The sequence below is a fragment of the Ictalurus punctatus genome, chromosome 21, assembly GCF_001660625.3.
Source record: "Ictalurus punctatus breed USDA103 chromosome 21, Coco_2.0, whole genome shotgun sequence".
NCBI classification, from domain to species: domain Eukaryota; kingdom Metazoa; phylum Chordata; class Actinopteri; order Siluriformes; family Ictaluridae; genus Ictalurus; species Ictalurus punctatus.
The window spans coordinates 7,829,573-7,850,104 of NC_030436.2; the positions used below are offsets into that span (position 1 = coordinate 7,829,573).

The 20,532-nt window shown below is 38.2% G+C and overlaps 1 protein-coding gene across 2 annotated transcripts in view; it reads right to left on the reverse strand.

Moving 5' to 3' along the window:
* iffo2b (intermediate filament family orphan 2b) overlaps positions 1 to 20,532 on the reverse strand; it is a 45,890-nt gene extending 25,358 nt beyond the window's left edge. The window contains exon 1 of one of the 2 annotated variants that reach the window (XM_017450008.3): positions 19,567 to 20,532. In XM_017450008.3, the coding sequence (XP_017305497.1) occupies positions 19,567 to 20,042 (476 nt within the window). In that variant the 5' untranslated portion in view covers positions 20,043 to 20,532. The remainder of the gene's footprint in view (positions 1 to 19,566) is intronic. The other variant, XM_017450009.3, reaches the window with a different exon arrangement.

Sequence of the window (20,532 nt, forward strand, 5' to 3'; positions counted from 1 at the left end):
ACCTTTTAAGATTACTATTAACTCTTAAATTTTTGTTTTGTATACTGCATTATATACAACATTCATTTGTTGGGAACTATTATCTCGGTGATCGTTGCACCATATTTATTTATTTTATGTTTTTAGGTACAGTGTAGGTTCTTTTCTGTCATATTAAACTTATAGTCACAACATATTCACAACCAAGATGATTGAGAGATGACATATAGTATGTGAACATTATTAATATTTACACCACAGGTCTGAATACTCCAATCTGATTGGTCAGACCATAGTTTATGCATCACATAATCTAACGGGGTTAATATACAGTAAATATAAGATAGTTGTTAACATGGTGAAGTTTTCTGTTAGGTGATGTTTATTAAACATTTATGCAAGAGTTCCCAGTGTTAGTGCTTTGCAACAGTCATTAAGATTTCCGCCACAGCAAAGGCTTTACAGGTTCTCTGTAACAAGTCAAGCTGTCCTGCATTTTTGTCTTATTAACTTCAAGAGAAAGAAAAAAGAGAAGCTTGTGAGGGACCAACTGTTTATAGCTGAATAACGTAAGTGATAACGGAACTTTTATTATTTTGCTGCTATTCCCCAAAATGTAACTATAAGCGGTTAAAAAGTATGCCGTCATTCCTTAATTAATCAAACGCTTTGGGACATGCTGCTGTAGCAAACTAATCAACTTTGTGATGGTAACAGTAACTCTGCTTCACATACTGAACGGTCACATCGCACCACCCCACTGTTGATTATTTTCCTATATCAGCACACTCCCAAGTGTTTTATTCTTTAGATTTATTCATTTGGCTGATTCTTTTTTAATGATGTAGAGTTTAATCTAAATAAGCAGCTGAGGAGTTTGAAGCTATCAATATCATCACAAGCTCTTACTACTGTTTAGTGGGCCTTGAGGCCATCATACTTTTTGTGCCCACATGAAAGAGAAAGTCTACAAGTGAGGAACAAAGGGGCCAACATTGTTTCCCTATCAGTACTTTACCTTTTACTTACTAGTACGGAAATTTAAATATGGCTGTGTAATAACTAGAGTAATACCTGAGCTTGCTATCTTGATTGGAAATACCTGTTTGTTTCCAACTTCTGACCTAGATACCATTGTATATAAAATACAGTATTTATTAATAATATTGCAAACTACATTATTAATTCTGCCTTTTATATTACCTACCTCAACCTAATATTCATGGATATTTACAGTATAATAGACACAGCTTAGGTTTATATAACCTGAGTATTATATTCAAATCCTTAAATCCTGAAACGGAACGAGCCACTTTTCAGTAAACAATGATCTATGTCAGTCTGGATTTTAATAGATTAGATCATTTCATTATTGCAGCAAAGTTTAAAGGAAAACTAATCCTTTTCAAACACAAATAATATAATAATGTGCATAACACCGACATGATGGCTTTATTCCTTGCCTGGAGGCTTTCTCTTTCATGTGCCTGCAGACTGAGGCACAAAAGCAAGACCATTCAATCCTGGACACACCTTCGAGAAAGGATACAAACAGATTCATCTGAACACGGAGCATAGGGGAAAACAAACAAGAAAACACACGAGAAGGAGATCCATTATACCGTTATCCAGAGGAAATTAAGTAAGAGGAATTCCTTTCTACTTGGCCAGTGTCAGGCTTCTGTGAAAGGTGTGGAGCTCCGAAGAATTTGAAATCATACTGATGCCAACGTTATGTGGTGAGGCGTATGTGTGGAGGTGGAACAATACTAAAAACAATCTTGGCAAAATTAAACACCATGCTTTCTGTGAACAAAAATCATATGTTTTACAGAGATGTTGTTCAGATCATTTGAGCTGAGAGTTGGAAAATAAATGTGACTGAATTTCGTTAATATGAAATAAATTATTTATAGTCACTATCACATTGGCGCGCTTATTTATAGTCACACACCTTCCAACAAGTGGTTATAACAATATTGTTAATCATTAAAACAAAGCTTAAGACATAGTGGCAAAATATTGGATGTTTTCCTGCATATTCATGTAATTATGTTTCAGTGAGCCTGTGCACCCTGTAGCCTCCGATTCCTATTGTTGGATTCGGTGTTTTTCTGCTGTTGTAGTCCACTGGCCTCATGGTTCAACGTGCAGTGCGTTCTGGAGATGCTTTTCTGTTTACCACGGTTGAAAAGAATGGTTATTTGAGTTACTGTAGCCTTCCTGTCAACTCAAAGCAGTCTGGCCATTCTCCTCTGACCTTTCTCATCAACAAGGCGTTTCTGACTACAGAACTGTCCTCAATGGATATTTTTCATTTTTGTTTTTTGTGCCATTCTGTGTAAACGCTAGAGACTGTTGTGTGTGAAAACCCCAAGAGATCAGCAGTTTCTGAAATACTCAAACCAGCCCTTCTGGCACCAACAACCACACCGCGGTCACTGAGATCAACCCCCCCCCCCCCCCCCCCCCCCCCATGTTTCTTGATGTTTGTTGTAAATATTAACTTAAGCTCTTGACTTCTAGATAATTTTCTCATTGTGCTGCTACCAGATGATTAGCTGACTGGATAATTTCACAAATGTGCAGGGGTATGTGTACAGGCATTCCAATTAATGTGGCCCAGTTTATATATAATATAGTCTATATTTATGATTGATTTGTTGTTGTGTTTGGACTTGGATTTGGGCTGCTTAACTGAAAATTGCACACTGATATTCTTAATTGTTTTTGGTTACTTAATTGTTTTGTTGGTTGTATTTTTTAACTTGTGAAATGATTTAATTCATTCAAAAGAGATGATGAGAATATAATTCCACCTCAGACAGGTCATTCATAAATCCACATGCACTGCCATGCCTGTAGCACCTGGTCCGCACCTTATTCCTCTGTACAAACTAATTATCTCATCACTAAACATTGTGGTATACTGTAACAAACCATCTCATCGACCCTCGAGCTATTCGCTGTCAGACACTAAGCCATTTTTTGAGGGTCACACCCTGCACGAATATGTTCCTGTCTCTGAGATATATCTTTCCAAACAGGTGGGACGAGGTGTGGTCACGAAGCCTTGTTGTGACTTCTCTCTGATCAAAGGCCGTTTCTAACGAAAACACATCACTGCCTGTAACTGCAGCCAGAAAACTGCCAAACCCTGAGATGTAAGTTTGTGTAGGAATGTAAAATGCCTCTACTTGGAGCAACATGTAAAAAAATAAGAGAGTAGTGATAATGATTTAACATCCCTGAATACGTAATTGTATTAAGCGGTAAATCTGGGTGGGCCACAACGATCGTTGGAACTGCACAGACAAGAATGAAACAAGGATGAGCAAAGATGAATTCACCGAAAGGAACGCCGACAAATACCTGGCAACGAGTGTTTTTCTACAGGAACGCCTCGGTTGTTTAGTTTCAGCTCACTTCGCCGTTTCTGAATCATCATCAAAGGATGGCCGTTGACCAGTAAAGCCATTTCGGTCTCAGGTACAAATTCATTGAAGGAACTGTTTACAAAGATAAAAAAAGTCTTTCAGTCATTCACAAGCTACAAGAAAGGCTCAATGACAATGAGGCAGGATGTTGATCTTTCACTAGGGTCCTCAATACCCCTGTTTCTTTCATCTGTGGTAAAGCCATTGCATGTTTATTCAACAGTGCTTCTCTACATGCCACTTTAAAATAGACCAGGCCACTTTATTTACAAGTCTCTGGAACAGTTTTGGAGCAATGAACACCATTCACCCAAAAGATAATTTCTTCAGTTGGTGCTTTGATGATGGTGGTGGTGGAGCGACCACTCTGAAATCTCCCATAGGTGACTGTAAAGACCATAGTATTTAATTTACATTATTCTCATCCTCATCAAATCATTCAGTGAGCACCTTTATCACCCATGAAAAGACCACTCCCATCAGGACAGAAATATTTCATCACAAGATAAAGGTGTTCAGACAGAAGAACTCTGGATTGTGACTGAAGCTCCTACCATCCATGCTGCAATAATGAAACCTCTTTTAAAAGCACTTAGACTTTTCCTTTTGTAATCCTGATCCTGAGTCGAATTGAATTGAAACTGCTCAGCATTTACATACATGCCATTTAAGAGGAATAATACACATGTAATTGTTGATGTGGTGAAGCTTTCTGTACGGAGAGGTTTATTTTGCATTTTTAGATGGAGTACCCAGTGTCAGAGCTTTGTAACGATTAAAAGTTGCAACTAAGTTTTCCAACATACAACCGCAATTCAAAAAAAGTTGGGACACTGTGTAAAATGTAAATAAATGTAAATAAAAACAGAATGCAATGATTTGCAAATCTCATAAAACCATATGTTATTCACAATATAACATAGAAAACATTAAATGTTGAAACTGAGAAAATGTACCATTTTAAGAAAAAAATAAGGTAATTGTGAATTTGATAGCCGCAACATGACTCAAAAAAGTTGGGACGGGGCAATAAAAGGCTGGAACAGTAACTATTAGTAAAAATAAACAGCTGGAAGTTAATTGGTAACAGGTCAGTAACATGACTGGGTATAAAAAGAGTATCTTAGAGAGGCAGAGTCTTTCAGAAGTAAAGATGGGCAGAGGTTCACCAATCTGCGAAAAACTGCTCTACAATTTGTGGGACAATTTCAGAATAATTTTCCTCAATAGTGCCTATGGAATGGGCAGCTTGCACATCAATGTACATCAATGTACATCAATGCACCATCAATGAAAGGTATATACAGGTTTAAGAGAAACATATGTTTCCATCCAGATTTAATCCCATCTTTACTTCTGAGAGACTCTGCCTCTCTCAGATACTCTTTTTAATCAATCATGTTACTGACCTGTTGCCAATTAACCTAATTAGTTACCAATGTTGCCAATTAACCTAATTATTTCCTCCAGTTGTTTCTTTTTAGTAACACTTACTTTTCTAGCCTTTTGTTTCCCCATCCCAATTTATTTGAGACGAGTTGCGGCCATGAAATTCAAAATGACTTTATTATTTTTCTTAAAATGGTACATTTACTCAGTTTAAACATTTGATATGTTTTCTGTGTTCTATTGTGAATAACATACGGGTTTATGAGATTTGCAAATTATTGTATTTTGTTTTTATTTACATTTTACACAGCGTCCCAACTTTTTTGGAATTGGGGTTGTAAGAAAGAACTGTGTGCTTTTCTGGTTTCATGGTAACATAAGCTGCAATTTAAAAAAAAAATATTTAAGGGAGAGACAGAAATAAAAGAGAGGCTGGTGAGGAAACACCTGTTTCATAACATAATGTTTTTCTAATGTAAATGATAACAGGTACAAACTTGTTTTGTGAATGTTCCACAACATTAAACGTAATAAGAAATGGATATTTACTTGTATGTACAGTATGATAAGTATTAGCAAATTGTTGTGGTATATTGCAAGAGGCAAATATGTGATGTTAAAGGAAAATAAACAACTTCAGGGTGGCTTCACATTGGGCTGTATCGTGACCTCATCTCTTATTATTTTTTTTATTACACATCCCTGTTGTATTTTTAGTCCTTATATATCAGCAGAAAACATATCAGATCTCATTATAAACACTAAACAGAATAAATAACTAAGTACATAACTAAGGTGCCTCAGTGTGCAAGCGTACTATCTTAGATTTAGCCTACCTTGTGTAGTGTGTTTACTATTTTTCGACCACACAGAAAAAACCTACAGTTTGCTTGGTCAGACAATTAAAAGAAAAACGCAGGGCTTTTTATTTAATGCACTGGAGTTAGAAAATTTAACGTCTAACGTTATCTTACAGATATTACAAAAAGAGTTTAGGGAAGCAAACTCATATTTGAATTGCTATCCCAATTCAAATATGGTTAATTGTGTAGCTTTAGTGTGGTTTCCAGCTCATTTATCCAGCAGACTAAAGTCACCACAGCGAGTCCTCAGACATGCGAGTATCACATTGCAAGCTCTTTCAGCATTAAGGTCACCGGAATGTCCTTCGTATGAAGCTCTTGCTGTACGACGCAGAAGGGGTTTCAGTGTTTCAGCCGCCTTACATACTATACAGCACCGAAAGCCTTTTTAATAGCTTTTCATTTAAACTGGAACAAGGTTGACATAATTTCCTCAAAGATCATAAATGAAATGTTGAGACATTTAGGAGAAAGAGATCAGGATACTATTAATGTGTCTCAGACAGCATTTCATCGCAGTTCATTAAGAGGTAACTGTTTCTGGAGCGGGATGAATACGAGATGGGGAGGGAGAAACATAAGAGGAATGACGTCTGCTCTTCGTCTCGCTGATTAATCAGCTCAGGTCACTGGATGGCTGGCCGATGTCCAGCCTGGCATTTTGTTTGGTAACACTATGACTACAGCTGGCATGTCTCATCCGTTACCTGCCTCATTGCTCATAGACTTACAGTGTGTGAACTCGTTGTCTCCATGCTGGAGAAGGTGTTCTACTCTGAAATGAAAAGTGACACTACAATTATTATAGTGACTAATTATTATTCATCAACAGTGCTTTGTTTTTGCGTGAGGCATAACTGTCCTGTCCATTTCATACCATTTCATTCCAGTACAGGGTGCAGTACTGATTTGATGCCAATTCACTTTCTCTAATTTAATACCACACCTCAGACCCAACCCAAGTCAAGTCTAAACCTGTATAATTAGGTAAGATTAAAAAATACCAAACTCCATCTCACGCAAATTTTTATTTATCCAAATAAAACCAGTGAGATTGACTTTGTTGGATTTCATTTGGGAGAGAAAACAATTTATTCCCTCTAACAGTCTACCAAACTGTTTTGGCAATTTTCATATGAGTTGACTTTGGCAAACTGCATTAATTGCCTACAAGTTTTCTCCTGTTTGGATACTTCACTTTCCCCCCTAACGTCTGATAATGTCTGATAACTGACACGTCTGATAAGGATTACAAAAAACAAAAACAAAAACAAAAAAAACCCCAATATGGACTGAATTTACAGACCACTCATTAATATCAAGAAGTTTCTTCTTCTTTTTTCATTTTTTTAATTTACTTTTTATCTTTGTCTTCTGGTCTTAAGCGCTATTCAGATAGGATTAGTTTTACATGGGGAAGTGGGCCAAAGTAATTATTACCGGAGTGTCTCTGGGATTTTAGTCTGAATCAGCCATGTAAGTATTTTTTTAACAGAATGTGTGTGCATGCATCTGGAAAGATTATCCCACATTTTACCTACTATAAAATGCCCAGAAGAATTAACCCCAGGTCTGTCTGGGGTCTCTCTGAATTGGTAAAGTTTCCATTATTTCTTCCATTATATCCTGTGAGAAAAACAAAACCAAGCATTGTCCATGTTTAAAATGCAGAATGAAATATAGCTGACATTTCTGTATTATATACCATATGCTTTCACTGGAAAACAGTGGGGTGGTATAATGCAGCCTGATCGAAAATGGAGTAACTGTTACCTTGCCAAAGTTGATTATTTTCCTATAACATCAAGACGTGTTTTGTTCCTCAACGATTTGACAGCCACTGCGAAATGTAATTTATTAAACGTGTACTTCTTATCCGTTATAATTACAACTAATGTTGTGGATTGATGTTTGAACTTCTGTAAAGGAAAAAAAGGAGACAGACAGCAAACAGAGCTGTTGTGGATGGAATATAATCGGGTAAAAGTGACTTCTGCAAAGCTTTGACAGATTCCTTTTAAATATCCGGTGCATATTTTAGCAGACTGCTGTGGAGATGCTTGATTATTACTTTCTGAATCACAATTAGTTTTCGTCTAATTATGTTGCCCAAGGTGGTAAATGTAGGTACATGTACAAAAATTTTCTGCACTATATTATCCATTATCCATGCTTAATCTTTCTCAAGGGATCCAGGTAGCTTTGGTATGGTAATCGGGTCTTTCATCTATAAAAAATGACTGGAATAGAAAGCTCCTCCTGTTTCTATTGATCTGAAGCACTGAGCTAAATTCTGCTGCGCTTCAATTATTCATGAAAGGGAAAATGTTGTGAGGGAGTTGCTGATCTTAGAACAGTGAGGACAAGCTTTTCTCTTTAATAGAGCTGTTCCTGGGTTATTTGAAGTGCAGGAGATTAGTCTGTATTCAAAGCTGTGCTGGCATGTGCCAGGCCTCGTTCCATGCACACAAGCCCAAGGTGGCACCGGCCCAGCCCTGACGAATAACAGGACTGATGATCCAAACACGTGCTCCGGACTTTCCTGCATCTACACGTGGATTTCCCCTGTTTTCCACAGAACAACTTGAAGGTCTGCCAGTAATGTGTTTTATTCCCACAGGTTATGTTTTTTTTCTTTATTCCTGTTTATTGAATAAATGAATAATAGAGCAAAATCATATGTAAGGAATAAAACTCAACATGCCTGAAATTAATTATTTTCCAATAGCTTGTATTTTTTCATTTAGTTCTCAGTTGAGCTATAGTCTGTTATCTCAGTTAGCGGGAGTGCCTTCATTAGCTTAAATTTCTCAGTTAGCGTCATAATGTTACCTCGGTTTGCATTAATTACTTCATTAGTGCACCTTTCTCAGTTAACACCCTAGTCTTTTCTTTTACCTCAGTTATCAGTAATTCCTATTTCACCTTTCTCAGTTAGCGCCACAATGTTACCTGAGTTAGCGCTTATTTCTTCATTAGCTCACTTTTTCGTAGTTAGCACCATAGCCTCAGTTTGTTCAGTTAGAACCATAGCGTTCATTATGTCAGATGGTTCAGTTAGTTTATGTGAAATATAAACTTAATTTCTGTGCCATAAACTGTATGTTTTCATACAGTAAATATGTTTTTAAAGAATAGAAACTGAACAATAAAATGGAAATCAAAAAACTTTCACCTACACGCTTGTTTGCCATGACTTGACTGCAGTTTTGCATTGCTTTCTCTCTGGCTTTCTGTCCAACTACACACACACACACACACACACACACACACACACACACACACACACACGTACACACGTACACAAACACACAGTGCTGAGTGGGCAATGGCTCTACATTGCATCAATCTTCTAGGCCCTGCTGACTGCAGCACTGGACTGAAGAATGCCACAAACAGTAAACTGCACACTAGTTCATATCACTGCATGTCAAAGCAAGCTCATCTCTTTGGAGCTACAGAGACTATAAATATTTTGGTTGGATTTTATGACAGTAAAAAGCACTGGGAAGGTGAAATCAATAATCTTTCTCGGGCTGAGACATAATACTGTCAGAACTCACACATGATGTTTTAGCACTGCTTAATTAGCATCACTAACGTGTTTAATAGATACGTCTGTCTGAGTGTGATATCTTTTGCCATTCTGTTACAAGTACCCCTGTTTGGCAGGACAAAATATCCATGGGGTGGGGTCGGACCTAATCGAGATCCTAATACCTGGGTGGAGTCGAACCAAAAGCCACTGGGGTGGAGACAAAGACAACTCATTGTCAGGGTTTCAGGCTGAATTTGTTGTGTTGTAAAATGTGTTGTATCATCTTGTACAGAATTGTGTCGGTTAAGGGTTAGGGTTAATGTTAGGTAAATTGGAGGAGTTTGATGAGGTCCAGCTCCCCTCCCTGGACTATTGTATCCACAGCGAGGACTATGTATGCTGTTTGGTGCTTAATGGTTTACATTCCCTATACACACACATATTCGAGGGGCAATGCAAGGGGAAGCAGTCCTCTGCTTAAAAAGCAATGAAAAAAACCTATTACATTCTTCTGACTGTTCTTAGACTATTAGATTAGTATAGTGGCTAGCTAGGTAACTGGTTCATGCAAGGATGCTTTTTTGTTTCCTTTATTTGAGTAGCAAGACTTTTGACAATGGCCGAAAAGCTAAAAACATCCAGTAAACAGCAGTTATGCAGCTGGAAACACATTGATAATGAGAGAGGGCAGAGGAGAATGGTCAGACTGATTTTAGCAGACAGGAAGGCTATAGTAACTCAAATAACCCCTCTTTACAACCCGTGCTGAGCAGAAAAGCATCCCAACTTGAGAAGGTTGGGTTAAAGCAGCAGAATCCGAGGCTGCAGTGGGCACAGACTCCCCACAACTCGACAGAATGTACAGGTACACGTGTTAAGGTGGAGACTGTATATGTATTGGATATACGCAATAACAAGGTTTGAAACGCTTGCATGTTTTAGCATGGATGATATATAGTTACTTTTTTGATGGATTGATTATTAAAACGGGGTTAAAGGTATGAATTCTGCTGTGATAGCAACTCAAATGTCTTCCTCTCATTCCCTTTTACCTTGAAACTCCTAGGAGCTATCACCAGGTCCAGACTTACATTCCTCCCTGTTGTAACTACACTGTATTGTTTGGTCTCTTCTCTAATCCAAGACTTTTCTGTTCTTATCTAAGGGCAAACAAGGCAAAGATTAGTATTCCACACTGCAACATGCCTAAACTAGTGTAAAACCTGTCTACTAAATCACCATCAAGATGACTGGTACTTCTGTCTGAGTGAAACAAAAACACAATATCACACACATTTGAAAGCAGGGTATGTTTTGAAATGCAAACATTATAAAGGCTTAGCTCACATTGTTCCTATTGCTAAAGATACAGAGGGTGCATGCGGTTGTCTGCTGGCTTATTCTATTAAGAGATTGCCCAGATGTACTGTTTTTAAGGTGATTTATTATTACCTTTTAAGGGCTGGGTGTATAAGAGACCACTCATGCATGTGTGTGTGTGTGTGTGTGTGTGTGTGTGTGTGTGTGTGTGTGTGTGTGTGTGAGCCTAATTCCAATTCAGTAGAAAAGTGACCATAAATTCACTGCTGTTCCCTCTTAACCTTACAAAAAGCTGTGAGGGAGAAAAAGAAGTGAAAGAAGTAATCAGTTTGCCCTAGCCTTTTCTCCAGACTGCCATTAATATTATGGCTCTGAAGAGCTTGGGTACGGGTTACACCACACGCTTAACCACAAGCGACTTACAATACTTTTATTATTCAGTGTCTGGAACTGCTTCGGGTTTTGCAAGATGCATGCAAGCGATAAGGCAAAAACAGTCTGGGTGTATATTGAAAAGGCGGCTGTTCCTCAACACCAACAATGTGATGAGTGGAACGGATGGATGTGAAGAACCTTGTTGTCAGGTCATCATGTAAGAAAGAACTCACAGAGAATGGAAAACAATCCTCCGAGAGGTCCTGTGTACTTGCCACACGGGTTTATTGCTAACAGAGCTGACTGGAGACTGGAGTAAATGTTGCTTGTATAAATTGATCAAATATTTGATGCCTGTATTATTCATTTATTGCAAGTAGTTGAGTTAAATAAAGCAAAACTGGGGTCCTGATCGGTTGAAACTTCATGATGCAACTCCCAATCGATCACAGGTGTTTGTTTGACCAACTACACTGAAAAGGACAGTTAGTGCTCTCCTCCAAGCATGTATATACAGAATACAAGTATACCATTTTGATCAAAATCACATAACTTCACAAATACTGAATGTTATAAAGTTGAGCAAGGTATGAAGCAAACATGAAGTTCACCCTACCATGTGCAACAGTACGTGACTCACATAATACTTAAATGATACAATGGCTTGTTCAGCAAAATTGGATTAACAAAAAAATCATAAATTAACAAACTGTAATAACCTCATAAAATGTGTTAAAGAATACATGGCATTTTATACAGTAGTCTTAATGTAAATGAATATTAAATAGGTTTCATTTTCAAAATTAAAATAAAAAAGGCTGCACTAAGCATGGAGAATTAAAACACAAATATTAAATTAAATTATGAATTGTGTGGTATTAAACAAATTCAAAAATTGCAGGTAACGCTTGTCTTGAATTTTCTCTTATTTCAGAAAATCAGGTTCTATTTCAGATTTGTTTTTGTAAAATATTGGATTGATACCAGAAAATGTTAAAGAAATTGCTAACTTTGTACTTACTGTATTCTGATACTTGTTTACATTGGGGGTTGTGAATAAATCCACTGTGCATGCCAGGAACAGATTTCCACATTGTGTTCTGCCATAATCAAAATCCTGGCATCGCAAGAGCTTTAAAAATATGACTGGAAGCGACCCCTCTCTTTCCATGCGCCTGTACTTGTGAGAATGTAATCAGTCACTGAGGTAAGATGCTGCTAAGAGGCACATTCACATCAAAATCAACCTTAAAGTCTGACTGGCAATCAGAAAGAGCTAAACTCCTGAGGTGAAGAAGAAAAAAGATGGAAGAGAGGAAAGATTGCGCTCTATGTGATTGATTTGAATGAATCCCGTCCAAGTGGCTTAAGATTTCATGTATATTAAAATTGTGTGTGTATCATTTCAAGCATTTGTTCTAACAAGTTACTGCAGGTAAAAAGCTAATATGTATGTTTGGCATATGATATGTTCAAGTTGTGAGAACACTCGCTCGGTAACAGAGAAATGAGCGCTAAGTTTTTATGCTAGCTAATGACTGTGGTCATTTTCTAGTTAGCAACACTGAAAATATCAACATTTACCTCAGATGTGCTGGACAATTAAAGAAATAAATATCTGTAAAACTAAATTTACAAGATATATACTGATACTGCTTAGATAGATACTGCTTAGATAGATACTGCTTATCAAAAATAAAAAAAATTGCCTAATGATTTTTACATATTAAATAGCCAGTTCGCTAAGATAATTAGCATTAGTGAGATACACTCAGCTAAACAAAAATGAAAAATTATTACTTCTAGCTATTTATGACTGATAATACAGATTACATTTAAACATGGGTAATGCACGTAGTCCCTAGGTGACAGATTAACTGTACAAACACCCTAAAATAACCATCAAGACGTCTTCTTAGAACAGATTCAATACATTTTAGGGTATGGAACTTTTTTTTCATGCACAAATAATAGCCAGAAATTCTAGATTGGTGACAGCGCCAATGCCAGTGACAGTGCCAATACATGTTTCCATTTATAGATATCTGGTAAAATGTATCTATTCATACAGCAGATTAATTTAATAAAAAATAAAATCCACTGGACAAAAAGCAGACTAAGGAATGAATTACTTGAGAGCCATTGGGATGTAATTAAATGGTATTTTTGGAATCTCTGCTCACAGCACTTTGTGAACTATATTACACATGCTGTATAGGCACATTGAGTTTTAATATATTTCAAGACCGTCACTTTACACTGACCACAAAATTGTCTTTGGAACATGCCAAATTATACAGAAACCCTGTTCAATCCTGCTACCGATTTTCTGTGACTACTTTGAAAAAGACACATTTTAGAAAAAAAAATGCAGAATGTGACTAGTTTAACCGATTGCCCAACATGAAACTACCAGAACTGCATACTTGGCTCTACCTGATGTTTTCACCTCACCTGCGTAGTCATGTGTAGGGTTACCGGCATCCTAACGGCCAATTAAGAATGTTGGGCATTCCTCTTATACCACAGACATTTGCCAACATTTACATTATTTAAAAAAAAAAGTAATTAATAACAGCATATAATTTTAATTCATAACCATGGCTCACACTGGTCATGTGACTCAATCAGACCCAATATTTTACCTATAGTACCCTTGCACTTCACCTTAAAAGTAAGAGCTTGGAAGAATGGGAAAAAAATCCAGAATTGCCCAATTTTATTCAGATATATTAAAAGAATAAGTATAAACTGCCTTTTTTAAAAAAACTTATTTAAATTCATGTAAAAGCTTTTACTAAATGTAATTTTTACATACAGTCTGCATGATGCTAATTGGTTGTCATAAGCTTCATGTAATTCTTAGCCACATTAGCCTTGTAGCTCGTAGCAGGGTAAAATTAAAGAAGCAAATTCGATTTCATTTGAAATCAAGTAAATGAACAATGTATAAATACGGCATTTCTTCTTCTAATTATTCTTTTATACATCATTTTTGAACCATTTGAACCATTTCTGAGCCCAACATTGAAAATAAAGGTTATCAAAGCCTTAAACAGAATCACCACGGCATTATAAATATCCCATATCCACAGAGATGCTACACAGAGCAAAATAGCAAAATGAGAATTCCAGTCTCTAAATAAGTATCTCTAACATTTCTCTTTAATTAGACGAGGAGGAATGGCAGATGCTGGCACACACTTCAGGCAGCAGCACGGCAAGACATACAAGGGTGTCGTTATGGACAAACCAATTATTCAGTGAGCAACCACTTATTAGGACATGACACGCACCCACACACGTGAAAAATAAAGTATAAAGTATGAACAGGACACACGTTGTTTTCTTTCACTTCTCTTTCAACTCCAGCTTGGTGTCTATTTGGGTAGTGAGGCTGCATTCACTGGTGAGTCAGCACATGCCCAAATGAAAAGGCAGCAGCAGAATCATAACAACATGGAACTGTCCCTGACACACACACGCACATTCACACGCACATGCACATATGCGCGCACACTCTTGCATTATTAATCTTCCCAGAAAAAATTCCAATGAAACTCATTCATAACAGCTCCATTTAAGGGCACCTCAGAACAGCCACAGACAACACACTGACATGTCGTAAAGCTAACGGCAACACACGGACATGTAGTAAAGCTTTGCAGCTGTGCTCAGGTCAGTGTGTGTGTACATTTTCACACAGCTCAGAAGAGCACCTCAAGCACAGTGTGGTTACAGGACTCAACACACACATCAGTCCGAAGACAATCAGCCAGCAAGGAGATGTTTTATTCATGTCTGCTATCCCTCATACTGACACTGTCTACTGAAATTAGGCATCAAAAACAGTTTGTGCTTTATAGGTGCAAAAGTTGTTCCTACAAGAGATCTGAAAAGGTAGATGTATTACTGGACAATGCTGCCTTCAAGTCCAGCCAGATAGATTTTATCTATCTGGCTGGGGGGGGGGCTTACACAGCAACAGCTGTTTTAAAAAATATTATTAAGTGGTAATTGTGTCATAATATTTAAAAAAAAAAAAAAAAAAAAACCCTCCTCACTTGAATATTAATTGTACTAATTAATTGAACAGCACATTGTACTAGTTACTTGTCTTGTGGATATTGCACAACATTACATGTATGTTCCTGTTATCACTTGCGTTATATCCACAAAAAAAACAGCTGTTCCCTCACCAGCCTCTTTTTTTCTCTCTTGAACTTAATGTAAAAAAAAATGCAGCTTGTCTTACAGAAAAACAGAAACTTTTTTTATGTTGGAAAACAAAAGTTACAGCTTTACTGCTTTCCGTTCTGATATTAGAGACACCTTTCAAAAATACTAAATGAAATGTCCTCACTGAAAACTTTTCAGCAAACCATTCAACAAAAACACAATTTTTTTTCGCTCTTATAGTCAATTAATCAACACCTTTATTACCACATGCCAAATTTAGGAAACACAATTCATACTCTCTTAATCTAATAAATAAACTGTATCACAATAAATGAACAAACAACCCAGTTATGTACACTTAGCCAAAAGTATGTGGACATCTTACCATCACATCCCTATGTGCCCATTCCAAAACCATGAGCATTAACACAGAGTTGTTTGCTGTTATAACAGCCATCACTCTTCTGGGAAGACTTTCTTTTACATTTTTGAAGTTTGGGATTTTTTTTTTTTGCTCATTCAGCCACAAGAGTAGTAGTGAAGCTGCACAATGATGTCAAGACAGAAGGCCTGTTGCAGTTTATTCCAAAGGTTTGAGGTCAGAGCTCGAGGCACTCAAGATCTTCCAAACCAACCTTGGCAAACCCTGCACAGGAGCACTGTCATGCTGGAACAGGTTTGGGGCCTTTAGTTCCAGTGAAGAGAAATCTTATTGGTACAGCATGCAAAGACATTCTAGACAATAGTGTGCTTCCAACTTTGTGACAACAGCTTGGGAAAGAGCCATATATGGGTTGTGTTCACATACTTTTGGCCATGTACTCTATGTATCAGCTGTATTTGGCAGCATACTCCATATTGGATTACTGAATACATATGGCAAATGAATTGTTCATTTTATCAGTGTGTTTGGTCTATAAAGAGAAAATCAAGGGAAAGTGATTTAGTCAAGATTACACGTAGTAGCACAAGCATCTTTAATCACCTGTGCACACAGCTTATCACAAGCAAACCATTCTAACAAAAGGACCTCCAGACAGCTGGGTATAAACTCCAAAAAGAGAGACAGCCATTCAATAAAGACCATAAATAAAGCCTAACAATACACAAAGCTCCCTCTGTGTAGGGTCTTGGCTCTAGACAACATAGTTTGTGGTACTTGAGAAATGCTCTCTACTGTGATTGAAAGCACAATCAAAATCTGGAGAAGGCAAAAAGAACACAGAAAGCTCACTCTTTCTTCATCTAAAATAGCCATTTTAACAGTTATACATGAAAAAAAAACAAATCAATTTTGAACCATGTGATATCAGAGTAGGCTGTTAATTAACTAGAAACATATCAGTGAGCCTCCTATCTTGCATGAGAACAGTCAAATAGTCCCTTGAGAAAAAGTTTCTTTTCAGTTTTTCCCCTTTTCATGATTATTACCCTGCTGCCAAGATATTCCACTGTAATGAATCACTGCCCGCAAAAATGTAGAACAGAGGCATTAGACTGCAGTACAAAGCTTTAGGTCAGTTTCCCATTCCAACGCCCCCGAACTTCTCCGCTTTAACAGTCATATTAACGTCATTAATTCTCATTAAAGAAGCAGATGAATTGAGTCAGAAGAAACATGCGGAAGGTTTGGGACCAGAACACAACAGCTTGTAAAGATTAAAGCATGCACAGCTTTTATCAATGTTGAAAGTATGTGAGTCTGTAAGTGTCTGTTTGCAATTAAAACAGGTTTATAGGTAAAAAAAAACAAAACAAAACAAAATATAAGTTATGATGACCAATTAGCAATATGCAAACCACATGACAAAATCACATTGAAGTGTTTTCAGTCACTCACACCATTATCTAAAAAACCGAACAGTTGAAACCAGTAGTACAACAGAATTAAATCTGGAGTCATGTTATTCAGGAATATTACATTATTACGATGTCATCTGAACAAGGGTTGGGAGAAGTTTGGGAAGCACTTTGCTAATTATTGGTCACACACTTCTATTGCTTGTGAGTTCTATTTGTCTTGTAGTTCCAGATAGCAAAATGAGATTCAAGTTTTTAAAAAAAAAAGCCATTCAAAATAACTGAAATTGGTTGGAAGCATAGCATTATGAGGCTCTATTTGGGAAATGAGCCATTTTAAGTTATCAGGCATCATATATTTTACATCTAATGTCATTAGATCGCGTGATCAAGAGAGCAAAAACTGCCCGTACTCTTTGGGTGGGAGAGATGGCATACTCTCCCTTCCCTGCCAATTACAGTAAAATAACTTGATATTAGAGGATCTATCAAAGCATACCAATCGTGAGCCTGGATCAATAGGCAACACAGATGCCAACAACCAATGAACGTAAAGGTGACTCTTTTTTTTTTAAAGCAACACATTACTTTAGTAATGATTGGCCATGATTGAAAGGGGTTTCAATCACAGCAAGACTGGCCAATCATAAGCGTCTGTGAGCTAATGTATGTAGAAGGGTTAGATAGCACTGTCCTCTAAGTGTGTCAGCAGTTTGAAATGATGCATTTGCCTGGCTTTTATCCACTTTTAAAATTCAACAGGGCCTGGACTTCAAAACTGATTATTTCAGCTTTGATACTTCATTATTTACTTCAAATCCTGGGATATTTAGTGGATTTTTGACACTCAAGCACCCAAAGTCTTTTAAAGTTGTGCAAGGTTGAATATAGATGGTTTTATAAGGTTCAGTCTGTTTTTCATTCATTGTAAATGATAAGCAAGAAATACAACCTTTTTTCTTTTTAAACATTTTGTTTATCTACCTCTTTTGTATTAAAGAAAGATATGTGTAACTTTCTAAACAGTCATCCTTGCAGTAAGGATTATTATACAATACCCGCTAACGTCACAAATCTCATGCTGAGCTAATCCGAACAGGAAATATGTTAGACTTGAACTAAACACTTCTACATGTGTTGTACTATAATTATACAGTAAAACTAGCCCCAGGTCCAAAATGCCACCAGCTCCTAGACAATATCTCAAATGGCATACTTTGCATACTTTTAGTGCAGGTAGCAAGTTCACACAGGGTAACTCATCCAAATGTAATATACTTTTTGCAACCTGGATGATGTTCTAAAACTGCTGAAACGCAAAGTGTCGAATGCACCAAGTGCGTTTGGTGCTCTAACACTTTAGATCGACCTTTTTAAGCATTAAAACTGCATTAAAAAAGTAGAGGTTGTTCTGGCATCGGCTAGTAACATTGATTTAGTCCAAAATGTTGGTGTTTTATTTGAGATGTTACTAAATCAAGGAAATAGTTGCCTATCTGTAATCTGTAAAGTGCATTATGGGTGTTCTGCATCCCTAGTTGCTTCTTTTAGACACTAACCAGTACAATATAGGATGTCATTAATTCACTGGATTATACTACGTTAGGCTTTCAGACATTTATTAATTAGAAATGCACTAATGGTGTGGTTTTAGACATTTAAATGCTTTTACTAATAGCTAAATGTTTTTTGTGGGTGGCACAGTGGAGCAGAGAAGTGTTGCCACCTCATAGCTCCAGGGTTTCATCCTGAGCTCAGGTTACAGAATTTCTGTACATGTTCTACCCATGTCTGTGTGAAAATTGCCACTAGGTGTCAGTGAGTATGTAAAAGTGTGTATGATGCCCTGCAATGGGCTGGTGTACCATCCAGGGTGTATTCCCTCCTTGAGCCCAGTGTTTCTGGGATAGGCCCCAGTTCCACCATGACCCTGACCAGGACTGAAAAAGAATGAATCAATACATGTTCGTCACTGTTCTAAGTGTCATAACACTAAAGCAAAGTATTGCTTTAGTCACCTTTACGTTAATCGCTTGTAGGCATCTGTCACCTATTGATCCAGGCTCATGATTGGTATACTCTGACAGAGCCTCAAATATCAGATTTGTTATGGAATCAGAAGTTCTGGGTTTTGTGTTTTGTTTTGTTTTTTGTTTTTTTTAAATAAAATGCCCAAACCTGTCCCAGAATCACAATGCCCCTGTGCACAAAGCGAGCTCCATGAAGACATGGTTTGCCAAGGTTGGTGTGGAAGAACTCCTGCACAGAACCTTGATTTCAACCCCACTGAACAGCTTTGGGATGAACCGGATCACCGACTGCACCCCAGGCCTCCTCACCTGACATCAGTGCCTGACCTCACTAATGCTCTTGTGGCTGAATGAACACAAATCCCCACAGCCACTTCCCAAAATCTAGTGGAAAGCCTTCCCTGAAGAGTGGAGGTTAACAGCAAAGGGGGAATAAATCCAGAATGGGATGTCAGTGTTATGTTAAGCAGTCCACAAACTGTTGCCCATATAATGTATTAGACAAAGATATAAAATACCCCCTGAAAATAAAGTGTGTTCTAATGATGAATTGCTAAACTTGTTTTCAAACCCCAGACCCAACCCAATAGAACTGCTTTAAAGGTGGCATAAATATGACTATTTTAATTAATTAATTTATTTATTATGTGACTCACTTGGTCCTGTACTCGTCACGCTCGCGCTTGACTTTGGCCAGAAAGTTGTACAGTGCCCTGAGCTCGGGTGTGATTGTGTCTATTTGCACGCCCACGCCGTCCGGGTGCGACCACGACACCCCGGGCCCGTGCAGCGTCTCCACGCGCTCCCCGCGTCGCCGCACGTGCGTGTAGCTCCAGATGGTGCCCGGTAGCCTCGGCTCGGTCGAGTCGGTCTGCACGGCCACGTCGCGCGTGAACAGAGGGTGATAGGTCACTCTCTCGGCGGCAAGCTTCAGCTGGCTCTCCAACGCCTTGTTCCTGCGCTCGAGCTCGTGCACTCGGGCCAAGAAGCGGCGGAAACGCAGGTTCAGCGTCTTCAGCACGTGAATGTTGGAGCCCAGATCGTCGCGCAGCGCGCTCGCGCCCGAACCGCTTCCGGGCAGCGCGGCAAGCATCCCTGCGGACAACATGTCTCCGAAAAGCAGCGAGTTCATAATTTCATCTGAATCCGACTGTATCCGAATCCAAGGTCGCTAACACAGGCTTAGAGTCGAGAGCTCCGAGATCAGATTGTCCGGATCCGCAACACCTTGTGCACGTGATGTCACCATCACTAGTGATAGTTGGATTTTGTCGCAATCATAAAAATCCTCATTTTGGTAAGAAATTCGTTAGCTGATACAGAGGAGTCGACTCCGTCTCAGCTCATTTCCCTCACCCAGCGCTGGGATGCGGCGGAAAGCTCGCGACTCCAACTCAGGAGATGCTTTTACGCTTGCCGCAGTATCAGTATCCGGCCGGAGGTGACAGTAATTCAGGGCCTCCTGATACTTAACAGTGCTGCTGAACGTTTAAACCGCGCACGTTACTTGTCTCGCGTTTATATCCAACTCTTACAGCACCTCTGGATCTTATTACAGCTCTTTAAACAGACTCACTGATACCGCATCAACCGCTCCGCCTCCCCCCCGCCGCACCGGACAC